At 39.4% G+C, this 24,538-nt stretch overlaps 1 protein-coding gene across 6 annotated transcripts in view; it reads right to left on the bottom strand.

Annotated features, from left to right (window-relative positions):
• Nucleotides 1–15,643: 15,643 nt before the first annotated feature.
• FNDC3B (fibronectin type III domain containing 3B) overlaps nucleotides 15,644–24,538 on the bottom strand; it is a 322,862-nt gene continuing 313,967 nt past the window's right edge. For all 6 annotated transcript variants that reach the window (XM_045539669.1, XM_045539672.1, XM_045539671.1 and 3 more), the window contains one exon: nucleotides 15,644–19,159. In XM_045539669.1, coding sequence (XP_045395625.1) covers nucleotides 18,848–19,159 — 312 coding nt within the window. In that variant the 3' untranslated portion in view covers nucleotides 15,644–18,847. The remainder of the gene's footprint in view (nucleotides 19,160–24,538) is intronic.

Below are 24,538 nucleotides of genomic sequence, written 5' to 3'. Positions count from 1 at the left end.
CAGGCTGCTCATGGTTCATGGAAGGGAGTGTAAATGCAAATCTAATTTTGTCAGATGAGTGAAGGGGAATAGAGAAAAAACAGTCTTTAATATCCAAAATGATCAGATTCCAATGCTTGGGCAAGGCAGAAAGAAGGGGCAACCCTCGCTGGACAGGCCCCATTAGGCGCATCTGGGCGTTGACTGCCCTTAGGTCCTGCAGTAAGCGCCACTTTCCTGACCTTTTCTTAATCACAAAAATAGGGGTGTTCCAAGGCGAGTGAGAGGGTTCAAGGTGCCCAAGAGTGAGCTGTTCCTGTACCAACTCACGGGCTGCAAGCAATTTGTCGGAGGGCAATGGCCACTGAGACACCCACACCGGGTCCTCCGAAACCCAGGGAATGGGCAAGGCAGCCTCAGCGGCCCCTAGGAAAAACCCAGTCCCTGTCTACCGGGATTGTGACTAGGCCTAAGTGGTGTTGTCCTGCCTTGCAAATTCTTTCCTAATCCTTTACCTGGGACCCATCCCATGTTACTCATCATGCCTTGGCTCTGAGCAGAATACTCATTTGTCAGCTTAAGGTCTAACTGTCTCAGGACGTCTCTGCCCCAGAGATTCACTGGCAAGGGGAGAACAAAAGGCTTAAAACTACCCCTACTGCCTTCGGGATCACTCCAAGATAGAGTTCGGGCACTCACGGCTGGGGCCGAAGCGTAACCCAGGCCCTGTAAAGTTGCCTCTGAGCGGGTGAGCGGCCAGCCTTTAGGCCACCACCGCTCAGATATGATACTAGTGTCTGCTCCCGTATCCAGCAAACCCTCAAATTTTATTCCCTGAACAGTCAATACAAGGGTCGGACGGGTGTTTAAATCCAAAGACAGAAAGGTACAAGTGCCTCCGGACGACCCGAACGCCTTACTACCACGTGGCTCCTGCTTGCTGGGGAACCAAGCGTGAAGGCTAGGGAGGAGCAGAAGCTGAGCAAATCGGTCTCCGGGGTGGATGGAGATAATTCCCCGAGGCGATGAGCACATGACCTTTATTGGCCCCTGGAAGTCTGAGTCTATAACCCCCGGGTGGACAATCAGCCCTTTTAAGGTAGCCGATGACCTCCCAAGCACTAATCCCACAGTATGATTGGGCAGAGGTCCTTTAAAGTCTGAAGGGATAGGTTGACATCCTAACCCAGGTGTCAAAACTGTGAGGGTGGTGGCACGGAGGTCCAATCCTGCGGAACCGGGGGTGGCCCTCCTAGGTTCCCCCCCGGTAGCGCCGGATTCAAGGAGGGACGAGTCCCCGGGGTCAGCAGAGACGGGCCCGGGGGCCCCTGGGGGCTGTCCTGCGCCAGCATCGCCCCATATGTTTGCGGGCCCTGGGGTCGTGGGCCCCGCCTCCCGTTTTTTGGCGGTGCAGCCGCGCTGCCGCTAGGCCCACGGGAGATGGGCCGGCCGTCCTTATCTTTAACGGATCGGCACTCTGCGGCCCAGTGCCGGCCTTTCTGGCACACGGGGCAAATCCCCGGCTGTGAAGATGATTGCTTCACCTTACTTGGCGCTCGGCACTGTCTTTTTAAGTGACCGGGCTTGCCGCAGTTGTAGCAATTGCGTTGTTGTTGGGCTTGTGCTGCTATGACCGCGGCCGCCAGGCCTTGATTAGTCAGAGGACCCCCAATCTCCCTGCAAGCCCTCAGCCATGCATTTAATCCTTTACTTTTCCATGGCGTAATGGCATTCCGACATTCCGAAGTGGCCTGCTCAAAAACCAGTTGCTCAACCAACGGCAAGGCCGTGTCTACGTCCTCAAAAATCTTTCCCGCGGCATCCATCATGCGGGCCACAAAATCCGAAAACGGCTCTGCCGGAGCCTGGACAATTTTTGTCAGATTGCCACGCACCTCCCCCCGGTTGGGCAAACACTTCCAAGCCTTAATGGCTATCTGATTTACCTGGACATACACCTCCTCCGGGTAGGCCGTTTGATTATTGGCCCACTGTCCCTGTCCGGTGAGCATGTCAAAAGTCCACGCTGCTCTGCCGCCTCCCTGGGCTGCATTCGCACGGGCCTGCGCGGCACACCCGTCATGATACATGGACTTCCAGTCTAGATATTGGCCCGTGGATAGCGCCGCGCGCACCACCTGCTGCCAATCCGTGGGCGTTAGGGCACTAGCGGCAAGCCTCTCCAGCAGTACTAAAGTGTAGGCTGCGCTATGCCCCCAGTTGCGGACCGCCTCTGCAAATTCCTTTAATTGCTTATGGTCCACAGGTTGCCAATATCTCTGATTATTGTTGTCCACATACACAGGGAAAGCAAATCCTAGCTCTCTCCGCGCTTCTGGGGGGAGGAGAGACGCTCCACCCCCCGGTGCGGGCCCAACGAGGGGCGCTGTAGGTGGGGGCAGGGAATACGGGGGAGGCCAGGTCTCTATATCGAGCCTGGGCGGGGCCTGCCTTCTCGGCTGGACCACATCCTGTTTTTTAAGTCCCCGTATTTCCTTTCTCAACTGCTGAAAAGAGGGGGTAGCTTCTTCCCCCTCCGAGGCGGACGATTCACCTTCCGTCTCGGATAAATGCAAATCCTCAAATTCTGGCAACATCCGGTCGTCACCCGTTCGCCGGTTCTCTACCTGACATGACTGATCGTCCTTAACCGTTGCAACTCCTTCCCCTCTCCCTCCTTCTGAGAGCTGAGACTGCACTTCCGCAAGCTGTTCTGCCGCACTCCGCGAGCCCTGCGGATCGCACTTTAGGCAATCCATAACTAACCTATGAAGTATCAAGACGCCAGGCCTTAAATCTAACGCCTCGCGTAGATCATGGCCCACCTTCCTCCAAGATGGTATGGTGAGCGAGCCGGAGGCTAGGAACCAAGGGGATACCCGGTCCACCTCCCTCAACAATCTCTTTAGGTCATGATCGTCAACATGGATTTTATTTTCAGCAAGCAGAGTTTTCAGAGGCCACAGGAACCTGCGTAGTGGTATGTTGCCCATGTCTCTCTTGGGGGCGGGGAAATTGGCCGTCCCACACTGTAGTTCTGAACTCACCTCACAAGAGGTCGTCTCCGCTGGTGCCCTGGTGGTACAGTTCCCGGGTTTCGGCACCACTTGTCGCGCCCGCCTCGCCAGCAAGGAAGACGCGGCAACAGGAGTTCTTCTACAGTGCTTTATTGGGGATCCCTCTAAGCTTCAAGATGCGGAAGACCCTGAGCACAAGCTCTCACACAGTAATATACCCTCAGGGAAACAGGAAGTAACAGAGATAGGTCAAAGTCAATCACAAGCGGTCACCGATAGGCCAAGCCAGAAAACCTCATATGCATACTTATATAACAGATCTACAGACGTACTACGCATGCGCCACACTTGTTTACCTCAGCCAGGCCACCGGAAATCGGCGCCATCTTGCAATGGCGTCCGCGCTCCCCACAAGATGTGACTGCAGCTATATTTGAAAAAATCTGCCACAGTAACCTTGACAAAATAACCTCTCTAAAGCTCCATTCCCCTATCTGTAAAATGAGAATAATAATATCTTATAAATAATTGTTGTAATAACTAAATGAAATAAAGCTTGTAAGAGGCTTAGCTCCATGCTGGGAACCCAGCAAGTGCTTAATAAATGTTTACTACTAACATAAAATACTGAGCTTTGTTCTGCTTATTCTAGCTTTCACTTTGCAGGCCATGTCACTCACATCTCTCGTAATCTTCAACTTATTGTGCCTCTCACTCTCCTTTTGCATATCCTGGAGAAGATTCTTTTCTGTTCTTAGAGTTCTGACCTCCTGGGATAATATTAAAATCCTCATTAAGTCCTGGTCATTCATTTTCTTGACACTGCTCCTTGGGTCCCATCTTTGCTAGAGAAAATTGCTGATGGCTGATAGGCATCTCCACAAAGGCTACTTAAAGCATCTCTTCCTGTTCTAAACCCTGCCTTCTCTCCCCAGGCTCCAAACCATAACCTTACCCTACCCTTTAAGGATGACTCATTCACTTACTCTCTAAAGATGACTCACTGCTTCTCTCACTGAAAGAATAGAGGCCCTTGCAAACATGAGTTTTCTCATCACTCTCTCCTCCATTTCTATACTTAGCCCTATGTACACCCATCATTTTCTCCTCATCTTTTGTCTCAAATGAAGACATATTTCTTCTAGTTTCTAAGGTTAAATCCTTCAGCTGAGCATTCAGTTCTTATTCATTTCATCTTCTATGGAACATTGCTACACTGATTATACCTTCCCCTGTATCTTCAATTGCTTCCTCTAGATTAGCATCTTCCCTTGGGTCTACCAAATGCCTGTCTTTCCTATTTTACTAAATAAAAACTAACCACTCACCCACACCCTTTCTTTAACCTTGCTTCTCTGACCAGCTGCTGTTCTCTTCTTCCCTTCACCCCAGACTTCATGGTCTACAGGCCCCACTCACTAATCAGTTTTTACTCCCTGCAGTCTGTCTCATGCCCCATCTTTTTGGAAACTCTTCTTGCAAAGGACTCTGGGGGCTACCAGTTTGTTTTAAGCCACTGAGTTTTGGGGTGATTTGTTATACACTAATAGTTAAATAATACAGTGGTCAAGCCAGGATCTTGACCCATGTGATGATTTCGAAGCCCACTGTCTTTCCACTTCTGCAGGTAATGGAGAGTAAGGCTAATGCATTATTGTGGGGGCTTTGACCTTCAAGTGAAGGAATCATAGAGAATATTTAGAAGAAGTTTTTTTTTTTTTTAAACCTGAAAGGTTAATATATCAGGGAGTATTGTGGGTGGGTGGCCTGGCGTGGGTAGGATATTATAACAAAAGAGACTCAATCACCTGGAGAGTTTTCCAAAACACACATGTCTAGCTTCGCCTTTCTTATTTGCTCCCTGGCAGTTGGGGATGTTTGAAGACTCTCTCTACGTCCTTGTTGCAATCCAGTCCAACCAATTTTTCACAGGAGGAAACTGAGGCCTGTAGTAACTAAATGAATTGCTGTGTAATGACTGAATGTTTCAAACTTGCTAAGTGCCAGGATTTTGTACTCACTTTTTAAGTAAGTGTGTATGTATTTTTACTTGTTCTTGTAAACTATTGAATACATGTTTATAGCAAGTCAAGCAATATAGAAGAGAACGTTAGTGCTTATCTCTTTTTCTACTTGATCTTACTCAGGTAATCAATATTAACAGTTTGACAATCCTTCCATCCTCTTCCATGCTAGTATTTATTTCATCTTATAATAAATTGGGGATATATTTCCAGCTCAGTAAAAATGGTCTAATTCATTTTCCCATTTTTTATTGAGATATAATTGACCATAAAATTTACCCCTTTGAAGCTTATAACTAAGTAGTTTTCAGGATATTCACAAGGTGTACAACCATCCTCCATTATCTGATTTCAGAACATTTTTGTCACCCCCCCAAAAACCATTATGTTCATTATCAGTTACTTCCCATTTGTCCTACCCCCAGTCCCTGACAACTATTAATTTTTTTTGTCTCTATAGATTAGTCCATTCCAGATATTTCATACAAATGGAATTATACAATATGTGGCCTTTTGTGTCTGAATTCTTTCACTTAACATAGTATTTTCAAGGTTTATCCATGTTGTAGTAAGTATGTAATATGTAGTAGTTCATTTTTTCCTATGGCCAAATAATATTTCATTGTATGGAGATACCACATTTTGTTTATTCATTCATCAGTTGATGGACATTTGGCTGTTATAAATAATGCTGCTATGAACATTTTTGAACAAATTTTGTGTAGGCATGTTATTATTTCTCTTAGGTATATCTCTAGGAATGGAATTGCTGGTTCTAAGGCAATTTCATGTGTAACTTTTTGAGGAATTGCCAAGCTATTTTACAAAGTAGCTGCACCACTTTACGTTTCCAACAATGAGGTATGAGGGTTCCAATTTCTCCACATCCTCACCAATATTTGTTACTGTCATTTTGAGTATAGTCATCCTAGTGGGTGTAAAGTGGTATCACTGTAGTTTTGATTTACATTTCCCTAATGACTAATGATGTGGAACATCTTTTCATGTGCTTATTGGCCATTTTTTATATTTTCTTTGTGGAAATGTCTATTCAAATCCTTTCTTGATTTTTAAACTGGGTGATTTGTCTTATCGTTCAATTGTCTCCTAGTCTGTGGGTTATCTACTAACATTCTTGGTATTCTTTTTTTTTTTTTTTTTTTTTGAGACAGAGTCTTGCTCTGTTGCCTGGGCTAGAGTGAGTGCCGTGGCATCAGCCTAGCTCACAGCAACCTCAAACTCCTGGGCTTAAGCGATCCTACTGCCTCAGCCTCCCGAGTAGCTGGGACTACAGGAATGTGCCACCATGCCCAGCTAATTTTTTCTATATAGATTTTTAGCTGTCCAAATCATTTCTTTCTATTTTTGGTAGAGATGGGGTCTCGCTCTTGCTCAGGCTGGTCTTGAACTCCTGACCTCGAGCGATCCACCCGCCTCGGCCTCCCAGAGTGCTAGGATTACAGGCGTGAGCCACCACGCCCAGCCATTCTTGGTATTCTTAAAGCACAAATGTTTTTAAATTTTGATGAATTCTTATTTATATCTGCACACACACACACACCTTTGGTGTCATAGCTAAGAAACTGTTACCTAATCCATAAAGCTTTACTCGTGTTTTCTTCTAGGCATTTCATAGCTTTAGCTCATACACTTAGGCCTTTGATAGATTTTGAGTTAATTTTTTGTGTACAGTATTAAGTCCAAATTCATTCTCTGGCATGAGGATACCTAGTTGCCCCAGCACCATTTGTTGAAAAGACTGTCCCTTCCTATTGACTGGTCTTAAACTTTTGTGAAAAATAAATTCATCAGTTATATGGGTTTATTTCTAGACTCTCAATTTTATTCATCTATATATTTATCCTCTACTGTACTAGACTGTCCTGATTATTGTAGCTTTGTAATAAGTTTTGAAATTAAGAAGTATGAGTCTTCCAACTTTATCATTCTTTTCCAATATTGCTTTTGACTAATCTGAATATCCACACAAATTTTTAAATCAGACTGTCAATTTCTTTCTTAAAAAAAAAAGGCATCTGAGGTTTTGACAGGAATTGTGCTGAGTTTATAGATCCATTTGGAAAGTACTGGCATCTAATGATTTTAAAGTTTCCAAATCATGACCATGACGTATCTTTCCATTTATTTAGGTCTTTAATTTCTTTCATTGATGTTTTGTGATTTTCAATGTATTATACAAGTCTTATACTTCTTTTAAGTTTATTCCTAAGTATTTTCTTTTTGATGCTGTCATAAATAGAATTGTTTTCTTAATTTCATTTTTTAGATGATTCATTGCTAGTGTGTAGAAATATAATTAACTTTGGTACATTGATATTATATCCTGAAACCTCACTGAACTTATTAGCACTATTTTTTTTATAGAGTCCTTAAAATTTTCTATGTACTAGATCATACTAACTGCAAATACAGTTTTATTTTTCCCTTTCCAATTCGGATTTTTTTAACTTTTTTATTGCCTAATTACTCTAGATAGAACCTTCAGTACAGTATTTAATAGAAGTAGCAAGAGTAAACATCCCTGACTTGTTTCTGATCTTAGGGCAAAAGCTTTCAGTCTTTCATTGTTATCAGGTTGAGAATGGTCCTGTCTATTCCTAATCTGGTGAGTATTTTTATTGTAAAAGACTATCAGGTTTTGTCAAATGCTTTTTATGTGTCTATCGAGATATTGTTTTGTTCTTTATTCTATAAATACTATGTATTACAATGATTAGTTATTATATGTTGAACCAACCTTGCATTCCTGGGATAAATCCATGTTATGGTTTATAATCCTTTTCATATGTTGCTGGACTCTGTTTGCCAGTATTTTGTTGAAGATTTTTGCATCTGCATTCAGAAGGGATATAGATCTGTAGTTTTCTTGTGATGTTAATTTATTTTTAATAGATTTAAGAGGCAATAATATGAATGCATTGCTCTATTGATGGATAAACTGTTTTTCTTTAACAAGCAGCACTAAAATAAACTTCCTTGCACATACACCTGCAAATTTATTTTTTTTAGACTTTTAAATATAAGATTGATTGGCTAAAGTGTGTGTTCACTTTAAATTTTAACAAATATTTCCAGATTACCTTCCAAAAATACTGTAGCAATGCACATCTTCCCAGAGAGATATCTGATTATTTCCCCATACTTTCTCCAATATAAGACATTGATCTTTTACATTTTTGCCAGAGGGAGGGCTAAATATTTATCATTACTTGAATTTTAATTTTCCTAACATGTACCAAGGTTGAACATTGTTCCCTATGGTTTTTGTAATTTACATTTCTTCTATAAACTACTCATTTATTTGCTTTGCCTATGTTATAGAAAAAATTGGGTTTTTTTGTTTTTATTAGTGTACAGGAGTTTTTGCGTATTAGGTATATTAACCCTTTGCCAATGTTGTTTTGCAATTATTTTCTCTATTTTTTTATTTTTATTTTTTAGAGATGGGGTCTCACTGTGTTGACCAGGCTGGTCTTAAACTCCTGGCCTCAATCCATCCTCCTACTTTGGCCTCCTAAATTGCTGGGATTACAGGAGGGAGCCATCACATCCAGCCTATTTTCTCCATTTTTAATTAGTTAAATATGTCAAGCTTTTTCTTTCTGGCTTTTCGATATCTTTTTATGCTTCACACCTCATCCATCCCAATATTATACAAATATCCCATATTTTAAAAATCTGTATTCACTTTCCATTGCTGCTGGAAACAAATTACCACAAATCCCTTCTCAATGAGCAAGCCAAATAAACCAATCCAGAAAGATGCTTAGAAGGCACCTGTGAGAAATCTTTGATGGCAGAGGGGGAAAAATCCCAGGAATTGGTTTCGAAGGGCTTGACATTGCTGCAAGGCTGAAGACCTCAGCAAGGGTGGGCACACGGATGAACAGGTCCATTTCCTGGAGCTCAAAGCTGTTCTGGGGAAACCTAGCAAGAGTTCATGGGATGCCTCAGCAAACTCCTTTGGCCTTCCAACATTAATGTCTTCACAACTCATTTCTGCACTTGCTTTTCTTTTACCCTTGGTGTCACATTTTAGCTTTTTGTATACCATTTTTTCAAATTTCCTAATCCCTGTGTGGCAGCATCTGAAATAAGCTTTGTAGAAGAATGGTGTTCCCTGAGCATCAGTACTGAGGCTGACTGAGCAACTCTCCTAACTGGCAGTTTTGCAATGCAAATGTTAGATGTTTATAGTGCTTGGTGCCAGTTTTCTCAGCTAAAGCCCAGTTGGAGGCTGCACATATGTGGAGGACCTTGCAGAGTGTCCCCTGATTATTTCAATCAAGGAATTGTAATTTGGACTGAAGCCTACCTACCTCAGAAGAGTCTAATCTTCATAGAATCATAGAGCTAAGGACTTAGATGATGTAGTTAGTTCAATCTGCCTTAGACTGGAGGAACCCAACTCTTAGAACCCAGAGCTGTCACTCCTTGTCTTAGGAAAGAGACTCAGTCTGTTCTTCATAGGGATCGTCATTCCTTCATTAAACATTCAACCTTTGGATAAGTACACCTGGTGCCTTTTCTTCTATCAGGAAAGGGGAAGGATGGCAGTGAAGGGATAACTCAAGTCTGAAGGTCAAGGCTACAGTTGCTGGCCCTGTAATATGTGTTTAAACTTTATTTTAACACCATGGTATTTACAAGATAAAGTCCAACACTGGTACAACTGTTCACATCAGTTAAAATGCAATGACAGAAGAAATCCTGAAGGTTTTTTTTTGCAGGCAGTACAGCATAGGTGTAAAGTACACCAGCCTCAGAAATTAATTAGGGCCAGGCATGAATTCATGAGCACTTAGTTACACGCTTTGCCCAAGTTACTTGACATACTCACCACGAAGAGTTGCTATGAGGCATAAATGAGGTAACGTGTGTCAGGTGCTTAACATGCTCTGAGGGCTCACTAATAAGTGCTCTAATTCAGCACCATTTTATTTTGATTTTAATAAAAAAACCCCTGTAGCTTTCCTAAATTCAGTCTATATTGCTTGAAGGGTAAAAAATGAAACAAAAACACACACAAAAGGCCAAATCTGAATACATTCCCAGCACAAAAACTTTGAGGTTGTGCATTCTGCACATAGTATACTCTAAATAAGCCCCCTTTGCAATAGGAAATTAGGTGTTAAGTGCTTTCTGTCTTAGACAGGAAACTTGGTTTTTGGTGTTAGCAACCCAAGTTCAACTAGCTCAAACATAAAGGAAAATATCAGAAGGAAACTAGGAGGATCTCAGCAAACCTAAGGACAGAATGAACCGGGCCTTAACTAGGGACCTTGTAAGGCAGCTCTGTCTCATTGTTTCTCTTTCCCTGCCAGCTTCATTGTTTTCTCTCACTGAACATGGCTTCTTCTACATCAAGAAAACCAACTGCCCCAAATTTTGGAGCTTTTCATTTTACAGTTTCAGCCACTGGAGCAAGACTAGTTTGAGTCTTAATACCAAATCCAGGGATGGGCCCCAGTGTGGGTTGGGGACCGACCCATTCCTCCAACAATGTACTTAAGTCGAAGCAAGAGGTCTTTGGAAGAACATAGCAACTCCGGAGAACCAAATGGATGAAGTTGTGGGTGGGAGAGGGTGTCCCTAGCTCACTGCCCAGAGGAAAGAGTGGCAGACAAAACAACAGAGGTCCATTATACTCTAGTTCTCGCCTCTCAGACCAAGTCAAAACCAAAATCTATTTTCTTATCTCAAGCTCTGCAAAATAACATTATAGAACCGCTAGGATTTGGGTAAAAGAACTTTAACTTTCGAAAAGCCAATTTTCACTCATGAATATTCAGAATCACTGAACATGAAATATGCACAGTAAAAGAGGAAAGTCTAAGCAGGTTATTGAGCTGGGAGGGATCAGCTACAGAAACTTTCTAGTCCAGTTCTGTGTGGACCCTGATTTTTATTTCCACTGCCCCTTTCCTCTTTCCTTAAAACAGAACTCTTTGCACCTGAACATAAAAAGAATGCATTTCTGGGAGCTGGCGTATAAATGTGTTGCCTAGATGCACTTGTATTTCAGGAGGCAGTGTTCCCGGGTGCATTGTTCTTAAACTTCAGTCTTTTGACTGTTATCCCCGTGATTTCTGCCATATCAGAATAGCACCTGAACTACTACTTATTGTATTTCTTTTACGAAATCAAATATCCACTTTAATCTACTTGTTTTTCTTTGGTATGACAGTTATATTTTTCCTTAGCGTAGATGACAAAAATTATATAATTTAAAAGATTAGACATGTGCCACTTACGATTACCTTGCATACCTCCTCGCCTTGGGAAACACTGTGGTAGAAAATCTAAGGCATTCAGTGGCTCATATATGCAAAAAATTTACCTGAATTGAACACATTTCTTTTATAACTTGGTTGAACAGAAAATAAAAAGGTCTGTACATTTAGTCCTAGGAAAAAAAATTAAGAACCATTCTTTATTTTATTTATCCTTTGACTCAGAAAAAGGGAAGGAATTCCATGTCTTTGCTATGGTTTTTTTCACCATAAAAATTGATTTTTATTTCACAAATAATACATAATTTATTTTTCATCTAAAAGGCTAAAATATTACAGTTAAGATACACTCCTCTTTGACTATCACCTCCCCACTCCCTATTAGGGTTAATCCGAATTATGAATTTGGTGTGCATTCTCCAGACTTCTTCCTTTGCATCTGGCCACTGCAATGCATGTTTAGATTAAAGGTCAGCTAATGATTGGCCACAGATTTCCTTAAATGCCTTGAACCAATATATTTTCCAGTCTTTGTCAAGGGGCCCTGTGTGTTGGAGTACACTTTCAAAGCTCAGGAAGTTTACAATTCTGCCTTAGCCTTCACTTCCTGCTTGCCCAAGGCCTCAAGATCAGACAGAAATGAGAGACTGAGGCCTGTGCAGCACAGCCCTGCTCACGTGCACGGCCTTCTAGATACCCAGGACGATGTCAGGAACTTTTAAAAGCCCTGTATGAATATCTCATTCCCCACACCTTCCTTTTAAGTTTTTAGCCACGTTCTTGTTTGCCCCAACAAGTATTGCAGCCTAGGCAGCTGCAGTGTTAAACAACTGCACTGATTATTTTTCAAAAAATGCCCTGGGTATGAGGCTTTTCCTATACAGCAGCTCCCAGTCAGGTTAAATAATGACAACACCCCTGCAAATGGGGCCTTTTCCAGCGACCCGTGAGACAGGTTAAATAGTAACAATACTCTGGGGCTGAGACATTTGAGCAGCTCCCAACTCAATATGCTCCCGCCTGTGGCTGCAGGACTGTTGGTTTCCAGGGCTACCATGATTGACAGGGCTGGTTTTTAAGACTACTGTGGAGCTGCAGAGAGTGGGGATGAAGTAGATTGAGTTACAATGCCACAAAACCTGTTCTTATCAAGGTTCAGATTGTTGCAAACTCTTTGTTAATTTCCAGAGTTTTGCAAAAGTTGATTTTGGCCCTTTTTTGCTGGTGTTTTTGCTGTTTTTATGGAGGTCCTCACTCCATCATGCTGGATACCCTGTTTATTCAGTTTTGATGGAGACGTTAGAAGAGACAATATTCACATCCACGCCAAGTATTTAGTGGGAAATGTGGTCAACTGCAGAGCAAATGCCCCGACCAACAAGGGCAGCCACTACTCATCTCTGGTGATAACCTCCATACCAGAACAAGACCTAGAGTTGCCAGGTTTTCCAAATAGAATCTGGAATTCCAGGATTTTGTGTAAAATATCCATGTTTTAAAATACTGACTTCAATAAAAAAATCAAAATATTGCACCTAAAATTACACACCTGTGCCAAAAGATTATGGGTTGAAACAGCAGAAGCCTATGGATCACACTGCTATGTCAATTTTTTTCTTACCAAATTAGTTGAGTTCAACAAATCTTTTTAGCATCTATTGCGGGCCAGATGATGTGCTGCATGCTGCAGTTAAAATGAGACTGGCTCCCCCATGCACACACTCCTCCCCCAGCTTTTGAGGCACTTACAGTCTAGCAGTGGAATTTTTTTTTAGTTACTACTAAAAAAAAGGGTATCTGTAGACAGAGTAACTGTTAGTTTTAATTGGCCCAAGGCAAAATATCCTGAGAGATTTTTTTTAAAAGGGTCATTGTACAGTCCCTCTGTTTAAGAAAGTGTGTGCACGTGTACACGAGCTCAGAGCACGAGGGCACACAGGGCCACTGCAGCTGGGGGTTGGGAAAGGGTTAGAAAGTGGTAGCTGCACAGATCCTTTTGGGGCACAGGGCCAGAGAGCTGGCTTCTGATCTGAATAAAAAGCACTGGAGGCAGAATCCCATGGATGCTTCTTGGTTTATTCACTTTGATGGGAGAGCGTATCCTCTAGTAGCTTCCTGAGAAAGAGTGCACGGGAGGCAAATTTGTGAGATGTTGCATTTTTAAAAATGTCTTCACATTGCCTTACACTTGATTGAGAGTGGGCAGGTGAGAAATCTGTTTCTTTCAAGATCTTGAAGTAATTGCTTCACTGACATCCAGCTTCCAGCAAATTGCTATTGAGACATCTAATGCCGTTCTTGATTCCTAATCCTTCTGTGTGACCAGCTTTTCTTTGGGAGTTCTGTTGGTCCTAGTGTTTCGAAATTACAAGATGGCATGCCTCAGAAGTCCTATCTTCATCCATGGTGTAGAGTACCCTCGTGCCCTGTCATTCTATTTAATAGAAACACATGTGCTTGATGATCTCCTCCCCTCCATTTTCTTTGTTCTTTCTGGAGTTCTTATTACTTGAACATCCTGGTCTGATCCTAGTTTTTTTCATTTCTTTTTGCTCTATTTTTTGGGTTACTTGCTTAATTTCAGCTTTTAACTGCTGTACTGAATTTTTAATTTCCAAGAACATTTTTCTTGTTCTTTAAGAGTTCCTTTTCCATAGCATTCTGGATCCTGATTCTACAGATGCCTTATTTCTCTTATCTCTCTGGAGATAATAGGTTTTTTCTTTTTCCCTTTGGAAGCTGCTTCTCCGTGCAGTCTCCAATGCTTCCAAGTTGTTGGCTTTGGGCTTTTCACTCATGGTAGAAACTTTCATCAGATGCGGGTTACCCTTGGTTAAGATGGAAGAAGACTAAAAGGATGACAGTGGACTGCTGAGAGTTTCAACTTACTGCAGTGGTTCTCAATCTTGGCTGAACAGGAGAATCACTAGGGGAGCTTTAAAAACCACTGATGCTCTGGCAATACTCATTTTATTGGTGTAGCGTATGGGAATTTTGAAACCCTCCCCAGGAGATAATAATGTACAGCTAAGGTTGAAAAGCACCATCAAAGGATGCTCTGGCTGAACCACTTCACTGAAGACTTTTAGATCTTTCTTTCTGGCCCATGAGGCTCTTCAGGCAAGATTCTAATGTTCTCCCCTATGCCTGTGGTCACCAAATTCCATTTTTGAAATGGTATCTTCATTCTCAACTGTGGACAGTGTCTCCCGGTCCAGGGACTTTCCATTTTAACGTTCTCCTGAGGTTAAACTTCTAGGCTTCTGCAAAGGTGATGGAGGGACAAGTTGTTCCGCTGAAAAAAAATGGGGAGGGATTTCTGAGATCTAACTGCCATTTAAATGGCTTTCGCACAACACAATTTCAGGCTCCTCTCCCCCTTTACCATCACTTTGAAGGAATATGCTGCTGTCAATTTTTGAGCCTTCAGGGTATTCTGCATTAAGAATTTAAAAATTGAATTGGTGCTCATTTTCCCTCTCACAAATTAGAATGAAGCTTTTTGTGAGTCAAATTTCCAAAATTCTTGTGCTAAAAACTTCTTTGCCATTCTTCCCAGTCTTGAGGGGAGTTGTGACTTAAAAAAAAAAAAAAAAACTGCTGTGAGCTACGATCATGTCACTACACTCTAGCTTGGGTGACAGAATGAGACCCCATCTCTTTAAAAAAAAAAAAAATCTTTACTGTATTTTTAGTAGAGGGTCAGAAGCATGCAAAATTTGATGTGTGCTCAATTTGTCATCTTTACCCAGAAGAATGACTACCATTCTTGATTCAAGAAAGTGAGCTTTGAGTTACAGTTTTTCTACACATTTTCCCCCCAGAATTAAAAAATATAGTGGGGATTTCTAGCAAAACAGTCTAACCATAATGATAAAACCATGGCCATGTTAGAAACACTAGGCTTCATTGCTGTTGTTGTTGTTGTTGACACCCACAGAAAGGAAGAGGGGGTCAAAACTGAGTTTGTCATGGGACAGGAAGCACCCAGTGAACAGAGGGAGATCTGCTCTTGAGTCTTGGCATCGAGATAAAACGTTAGGCAAAGAGGTACATTATCCACATCGCCTCTGGCAAAGCCTATACAGTCCACAATCACACTGTAGTTGGCCCACATGGCGGAATCTGGATTTTTAGCTTCTTTTGAAATATCTGCATATGTGATTGTGGCTGGCAGTCCTGCAAGACCTCAACCAGCAGGAGCTGAGCTGCAGCTGCCTCTGTAGATGGCACCATGCACTATGCCACCTGCCTGGCCTCTAAAGCCACTTGACTTTTCAGCTTCTGGGGAATGGGATTTAAGTACTTAAAAAGCAACAACAACAACAACAAAAGCAATCCTATTCATAGCAGAAAAACCCTACTTAAGTCAGAAAGAATTAAAACATTTATTGGGCATAAATATATTACATATACACTACAGATACAGTTAGGTATTACATATAGCATAGTATTTGCAAAATCTATACATTAAAATTGATATGGCAGTTTTAATACAATGTATATGAAATAGTCTAAAATTTACAATACAGGAAAACATATGATTTTTTTTTCTCCTAAAGTTGAAAAGCTTGGAATGTATGTCCAACAGTGAGGTAAAAACATTTTGTCTTTCAATTTAAAGAATTGTGCAAGGATAACATTCAAACACATTCAATTAGGGCACTTCTCAATTTTGACATGAATACTGAATTACTGTAGCCAACAAAACAAGGTTAGAAAATGCCAACATTTCAAGTTGATAAGAACAAGGCAGATAATATGAAAAAAAATCTTTTAAAAAAGTTTTCTTTTTAAACAATTTCTTTGAGGACAAAGGGCAGTTTGCTTCACATGACTGGAATTTCTTGTGCCAGGGATGAGTCTGATACACAGAGTCAGAGCACTGAAAGCCACTCACTCACTCCTACATAGATAGCAAAAGGGCAAAGGGATCAGGTTAATATAACACTTTATTTTATTGTTCATGTGTAATGGCAATATATATAGTTATATATCAATATCACATATACATATTTGTGATAGAAAACAGTGCCATAGAAAGTAATAATTTTCTGACTGAAGGGATTATAATGAATATCAAATAATGGAGAGCAATAAAATAAAGTGCCATCAGCTTGTATTTCATCATACACTTCAGCTTTCTGATCGTTAGATAGTATGAAAGTCTCAAAAAGATCAAATACTCATAGCAATTTTGGCTTAAAGTATTATTCATTCTTAAAAATTCAACCAATTCAGAGAATTTCTTTATAGCAGCAGTTCTGAAGTGTTTAAAAAAAAAAAGACTTCCCCCGCCCTGCAAAGAGGGTTTTGTACTCATTGAATTTTCATTGCTTAAAAAAATACCTTCTCCCCGAAACACCTGCATGAAATTGTCTCAGAAAATGCAGATGCAATGTCATAGTAGGCATATCACACATTTAAATAGAGGGATGAGTTTTGGAAGGCCAGAACTTTGGCAAAAATATATTTCCTTGATGCCATCAGTTTGCAAGGCTAATTAAACTAATTATTATACTTAATAATAAAATACAAAACTCTCTAGTACTTACTACATCAATATAGGCACACAGAATAATTCATTGATCTTAGCACTTTCTTTCAAGAGATGATTATGGTTTTTGGGTACATGTAAACGTTTCAATCACTGATAATGAATTCTTTTTTTTGGCATTTAATGCACTAGATGCTCTTATCTTTTAAAAACACAAGAAAATGTCAGAAGATTAATAATACTACAGATGTTGCCAAGGAACAAAACTGACCTAAAATTACAAAAGTATAAAACACAAAAAAATAACATGCTACAAGGGAAAATTAGTACATAAGTACATTTAAAAAATTTTACAATAAATAAAGATTGCACTGTAATTGGCATTTAAAGTACTGTATGCAGAATATAGTATAAATAAACCAAAAACAAAATAATGTTGGTTTCCCCATGACTTTGGTATGGGAATATTATAAGCTAGTACAGGATACTGCATCTTAGACAACATAGACCAAGCACAAAATAGCTATGATCAAGAAAAACCAGGTAGCAAAAATATACAAAAACAGAAGCAGGGGGATACACTGTGTCTGTTGCACCCTTTTGGAATATATTTGCACCTCCAACTCTTATATGTCCCTGAGGTACTCGAGCATTATGGACTTCATATAAATAATCTAATGACTTTGGGTTGAAATTGATTATCTCATGACTCAAACATGTAAGAGTAACACTTTGCACTCCAATAGCACCTGTTGATCAAAGATCTCAAAGCACTTACAAACATTAGAATCCCCTTTTATTTTTATTTTATTTTTCATGCATGGGAAAACTGAGGCACAGAGAGGTAAAGTGACATGTTCAGGTCACGCAGCAAGTTCGTGACAGATCCGGGGAGAGAATCTAGGCTCCTTGACCCACAAACACGCTGTGCTTACCACCAGACACCAACCCCTCTCCAACCATGGCCAGGCAAACCCACAGAAACAGGAACTACAAATTTAGATGACTCTCTTTTGGGTTTTATCAATTTTCATCTGCTGTTACATTAGTATTATGCGCACTGAATTAAGGTATTGAAATTCAATCACTTCACTGATACCTCAAAGAACAGCCTAAAGGCAAATGTTTCAAAAATAATGAGCTGACACCTAAGAAGATTGCTCACAATTAGTATAAATCATGGACAATGGGCAGAGGCACTAAACTGTCACCAGTTCTTGTCATATAATTCTGGTCAAACATAACAGAATATAATAACTCTAGTGATTAGATCAGAAGTAGTTATATACAAAGACAAACAAACAAGTTAAAGCAGCTTTTAAAATAGCTGAACAAGGAAACAACTAACTATTGCACAATGCCCTCTTAAAGTTACTGCTATGAATTGACGTGGTAAAATCTACAATGCTCCATAATTTATAGGTGCATTTTGGTTACTTGATTTCTTATACAGGCAGCTCATAGTGTTAAAATCATAAGAAATACAGAGTATTAAAACATTTTAGATTAAAGTACACATTTTGATTTAAATGAGCTAAACACAGTTAAATAACTGAGTGACAAAATGGTTGTTTAGGGCAGTCTCATCTGAGTTAACACATCTCCCGTATGTTGTTGTGTGGTAATACTCTGACAACAGTGAAATCCTGGCCCTGTAACTACATACACTGTGATTCATGTTTACAGATATAGATGATCAAGACATAACAAGTGACTGGTGAATATAAATTACTAAACTGTAACATAAAAAAAAAAAATCAAAGGCTTGCAAAAGACATCAGTGAAAACAGAATAAAGTCAAATCTGAAAATTTAAAAGAAAACATAAGAAAGCTAGCTTTTGGTATCTGGTTTGCTTTTCTTCTTCTTTTTTTAAATCCAGTTTAACCTCTTCCTAGTTTTGCATTTCAAAAAGGTGCACCAAAACACTGACATTTATTTTTCTAGCTAAATCTGTAAAACAAGAGTATATAAATCGAAGAACAAAAGGGCTTAAAAAGGGGAGTATCTGAATAAATGTGTGTATTAAAATGTGTAGCATTAATTAAATTCATACCTCTAGTTTTGTTGGGTTTGTTTACTTCATTAAGAAGTACTGTAATATAAAGGCAAATAAAATGGACAAAGTTGCAAAGCCAAGCACAATGAGGGCTGCGAACTGTTCATCAGTAGGCATCATGCTCTTCATTTTGGGATCATCTAAGCTCCCCATGTCCCCTGTAAGCATGACCTCACTTCGTTGTAATACAAAAGCCGCAGAGGGGCTGAAAGCTCCGCTTAGCTCCTGAGAGGTGTCTAAACAGCGACGACACGCACATACGCGGAACCTGTAGTCTGTGTTGGTCTGGAGGCCTGAGATTTGGAATGTGGCTTCTTCTCCCTTGTATACCTTCAAGAAAAGGAAAGTCTTAGTTAATGCAATTATAACACTGTGGTCACCTATGATATCAGGTACGTTGTGAACATCGACCTGGTTTAAATTCACTTCATAACAACAAAAATTATATAAAAAGTATTTCTCCCAATCTGTATTTCATCCACAAAAAAAGGTATTCCAACACCTTTGAATAAAATATAATATAAAATTCAGTGACTCTGACTTTGACAGAGGAGATAAGGCACTGACTAGAAATGCAGCTGACATTTTAGGTAATAAAGATGCATCTAGCTAAATTTTAATAATTTAGGCTATAAATCAGAGCTATGTTTTTGGTCCCCAAAATAAATCAGCATTTTAAAATGGAAACAATTAAAAGAATTGAGCAAACAATAAAATGCAAAGTTTTCATAAAATAGTAGAATTGCAATGTTCCTAACACAAAGAAACGATAAATGCTGGAGGTGATGGATATCCCAATTACCCTGATTTGATTAATTCACATTGTATGACTGTATCAAAACATCACATGTACTCTATAAATGCATACAATTATTACATACCCATAATAATTAAAAATAAATTTTTTTTTCTTAAAAAGCAAAGTTTTTGGCTGACTTTTTGGGAACTATATATACAATGTAGCACAGTCCCCTCAAGATATCTCACCCCCGCCCAAGAGGTAAACACTGTTCTATAAGTTGATATAAATGGAATCATACTGCACACACTCCATTCCTTTGTGCCTACGAGATTCATCCATGTTTTGAGTGATTCAGTAGTTGTGACTTTTATTGCTATCATTCCACTATATGACTATACCTCAATTTATCCTTTTTTTTTTTTGCCAAATATGTGGATTATTTTTGGTTTGGAGGTTTTGTATAATAAGAATGCTATGACCATTTTTATTCAAATGTTTGAAGATTTAAGTTTTTATTTTTCTTGGGCAAATAAATAGGAGTGCAAGTGCTGGGTCACAGGGTCAGTATATATTAACTTCATGAGAAACAGTTTTTCCAAAAGATTGTATCACCTTGCACTTCCACTAGCAAAGTATGAGAGTCTAAGTTGCTCCATATCTTCACTGACATTTGTTATTATCAGTCTTGTACATTTTAGCTATTCTATTCGAGTGGGTGTGAGCAGTATCTCAATTGCATTTCCCTGATGCTTAATGATGCTGCACATCTTTTCATATGCTTATTGCTCATTTACAGACCTTCCTCTGTGCAGACTACATATAACTTTTTGCGTATTCGTAATTTGACTTATTAATTTATACGGGCTTTTTATATAATCTGAATATAAGTCCTTTGACAGATATATGTGTTGCAAATATTTTCTACCAGTTTTGTGGCTTGCCTAATTGTTTTCTTGAGGAATTTTTGATGTAGCCCAATTTATCACAAATTAACATTTAAATAACTTAGTGGTCTGTTTTGAGTGTTTCATCTCTACATCTGCTTTCTTCCATTAAGGATCTGGGATGTTTTTTCCCCTTTGTTGGCCCTAATATTATCACCAAGATGCTTACTATTACACGAACTTGAAAACTATCAGTTTACTCTGACATCATCACACTTTGAGTTGACTGAAGCTAACCAGGAGTCTCTGAAGGGAGATGGAAGAAGGAGGTCTCCAAAGGTTGTTCTAACAAAGTGATACTGATCCTCAAAAAACTTAGAGGAAATGATAATCAGATTAAAATTACACAAAATTTTATGGCTTATATTAGAGTCAATGAATATAGGTAGGAAAAATATAGCTGAACCTAAACCAAATCAATAAGAGATCTGGCTGATGAGTAATAAAAAAGAAAATAAAATTAACTGAATCCTTTCTAGCTGAGCAGCACTGAGTTAGTGCTTGCAAAGGACATAAAACATGCCTGGTGTATAGTAATTGCACAATTAAGAGTCAGTCAGCTGCTGTTATTGCTATTTAGAACTTAAAAATGACCTAGCAACAGGCTGCCTTAATAAAGCAGTCAATTTTGTGAAATACTTTTTCTGTACCTAATTAGATAATCATATGGTTTTTGTCCTTCATCCTGTTAATATGACATATTACATTTGTTGATTTGTGTATGCTGAACCATCCTCACAACCCAGGGAGAAATCCCACTTGATCACCCTGGATGATCCTTTTAATGTGCTGTTGAATTGGGTTTGCTAGTATTTTAGTGAGGATTTTTGTATCTATGTTCATATCAAGGATATTGGCCTGTAATTTTCTCTTCTTATAATGTCCTTGGGCTGCCTTTGGTATCAAGGTAACGCTGACCTTGCAAAAAGAGTTTGGAAGTATGCCCTCCTATTTAATTTTTCGGAAGAGTTTGAGAAGGATTGGTATTAGTTCTTCTTTAAATATTCGGCAGCTGAAAGCCATCAGGTCCTACGCTTTTCTTTGACAGAAGAGTTTTTAGTACTGACTCAATCTCCTTACTCATTGGTCTGTTCAGATTTCCTATTTCAGTCTTGGTAGGCTGTGTCTAGGAATTTATCTGTTTCTTCTAGGTTAATCAATTTGTTGATATTTAATTGTTCTTAATAGTCTGTAATGATCCTTTCTATTACTGTAGCATTAGCTGTAATCTTTCATTTCTGATGTTGAGTCTTCTCTCTCTTTTTAGTCTAGCTAAGGGTTTTTTTTTAAACTTAGTTTGAAGTCGACATTTTATATTGTTTTTCTAGTCCCTATTTTATTTATTTCTACTCTCATCTTTATTATTTCCTTCCTTCTGCTACCTTTGAGATTAGTTTGTGCTTTTTCTAGTTTCTTGAGGTATAACTTTAGGTTGAGATCTTTCTTCTTTTTCATTGTAGGTGTGTATCACTGTAAACTTTGCTCTTAGTTTTAGAACTGTTTTCTGCTGGATCCTATACATTTTAGTATGTTGTGTTTCCATTTTCATTTGTCTCAAAATATTTAATTTTCATTTTAATTTCTTCATTGATCCATTGGTTGTTCAGAAGCATATTGTTTAATCTCCATGTATTTTTGACTTTTCCAAAAGTTTTCCTGGTATGGATTTTTAGTTTTATAACATTGTGGCCAGAATAGATGTTTGATATAATTTCAGTCTTCTTAAATTTGCTGAGGCTTGTTTTGTGCTCTAACATGTGACTTCTCCTAGAGAATGTTCCCTATGCACTTGAGAAGAATGTGTTTTCTATTGTTGTTGGATGGAAAACTCTGTTGGGTTCATTTGGTCTAAAGTGTTGGTCAAGTCCAATGTTTCCTCCTTACTAATTTTCTGTTTGGATGATTCGTCCATTATTGAAAGTGGGGTATTAAAGTCTACTATCATTGTATGCAATCTATCTCTTCCTTTAGATCCTTTAGTATTTGTTTTCATGTTTAGGTGCTCTGATGTTGGGTGCATATGTATTTACAACTGTTACATCCTCTTGATGAATTATTCCCCTTATTATTACATAATATCATTCTTTGTCTCTTTTTATAGTTTTTGACTTCAAGTCTATTTTGTCTGACACTGTAAAGCTATCCTTGTTCTCTTTTGGTTTCTATTTGTGTGAATATCTTTTTCCATCCATTGACTTTCAGTCACATCCTTAAAAGTGATGTGACTCTCCTGTAAGTAGCATATAGTTGGGTCTTGTTTTTTTATCCATTCAGTCACTGTATGTCTTTTTATTGGAGAATTTAATCCAAATAATTTTGTCCATTAATACAAATCCCCTAGAAATTAAAAAGTATTTCAAACAAACTCAACCTTGTCTGAAATTCTCACCAGCTATTCAGAGTTACTAGGAATGTACAAATGTCTCTATATATTTCTAAAAGCTAGTGTGTAAACTTCCACCAAGAAGCAAGTACACTGGACACACATTTAGTGCTGGGCAAACTGAGGGAAAACAAAAGGATTTTATGGTTTAGAAAGAGGACCAGACTTCTAATGTTCACCTGGTATTTAGCCTTTTTAAGATTTTCCTCCTTCAATTTTCAAACTTTGCAAGCAGACTTCAAGTATCTTATTCATTGTACTTTTGTTTAGTGACTAAGCTCCAGAAAACCAATTGTTTGCTTCTTTTACTTTTCCAGATTTATCACTGCTTTTGCTATTCCCTTTATAAGATTTTAAGCATATTTCTCTTGGCGAGTTACCCTTTTAAAAAAATTTTGGCATGTACCTTAGCAACTAGAGTTACAAACAGAGCTGGGCTAGAGTAACTAAGGAGGACAGAGCTGTAAGAAAATCCCTTGAGGTCCTGAGAGACCATTCCTTTCTTACTCCTCACTGTTCCAATGATGAGTCTAAATGAATGTTTTAAGATAAGCTTGTTGCCATGGTGATCGCCCCAACCCACATACAGCCAGCTATTCAAGAGTTCACAGTACACTGTGCTGCCTCTCCATAAATTATTTCTTAACAGGTGGGAGGTCTCAAGAAAATAATTGTGTGTGTTTCTTTTTTCTTTTCCTTTAGAGACAGAGTGTTGTTCTGTCACCCAGGCTGGAGCACAGGTGGCACGATCACAGCTCACTGTAACCTCAAACTCCTGGGCTCAAGTGATCCTCCCACCTTGGCCTCCCAAAGTGCTGGGATTACAGGTGTGAGCCACTATGCCTCGCCCCGTGTTTTTTTTTCTGTAAAGAGATCTTTTACTTGTGAATGTTCTTTACTTTCTTAATTTAGATTTCTTACATCTAAAACGCTCAAGTTGGAATTTTCTGGAACAAAGTGATTTGCAACCTCTGGGACCAGTATAGCAGTTTTATAAAGCAGGTCACTCCACACTTGCCATCTGGGCTTTGTTTTCCCTATCTGTAATGTCGCAGGTATACAATTTATTCTGACACTCTATAGTGACGATAAGTTAATGTTGGGATACACTTCTTTCACTGATTCTTTTAGAGGTTATCAAAGGGTGAAATAGTGTAGCTTTCGGAGTTCTTTATTTCTTCTGTGCAACCCTGGGAACTGTGTCGGCTGTGACTTGGCCACTGGGAGACCCTGGGCAGACTCTTCTCAGGCAAAAGAAACGGAATCAGAATCCTGGGTCTAAGTCCTTGCTCTAGGTTTGTGATCTCAGCAAGTGACAGCTTGAAGCCTTAGTTTTCTCATTTTTAACATGCAGATAGTAATAGTACCTAATAAGTAACAGTATTCCAAGGGGGTCTGAGGATTAAATGAGGAAATGTATGTGAAGAATGCTTTGGGAAAGAAATATGCTGGAGAAAGTCTACTTTATTGAATTTAATCCTCCTAGTTTCACTGTCAGGTGAATATCATTACTTCCACTTTAGAGATAAAGAAACTAATGCTCAGAGAGCCTGTTAATTTCTTAAAGTCTCTTAGCAAATAAGGGGAGTGGTGGACCCCAGATGAGACCCCACTTCTAACTCAAACACTGATGCTCACCA

Source organism: Lemur catta, chromosome 1, assembly GCF_020740605.2.
Source record: "Lemur catta isolate mLemCat1 chromosome 1, mLemCat1.pri, whole genome shotgun sequence".
NCBI lineage: Eukaryota > Metazoa > Chordata > Mammalia > Primates > Lemuridae > Lemur > Lemur catta.
Note: the sequence above shows the minus strand (reverse complement) of the source record. Positions and strands in the feature narration are given on the sequence as shown.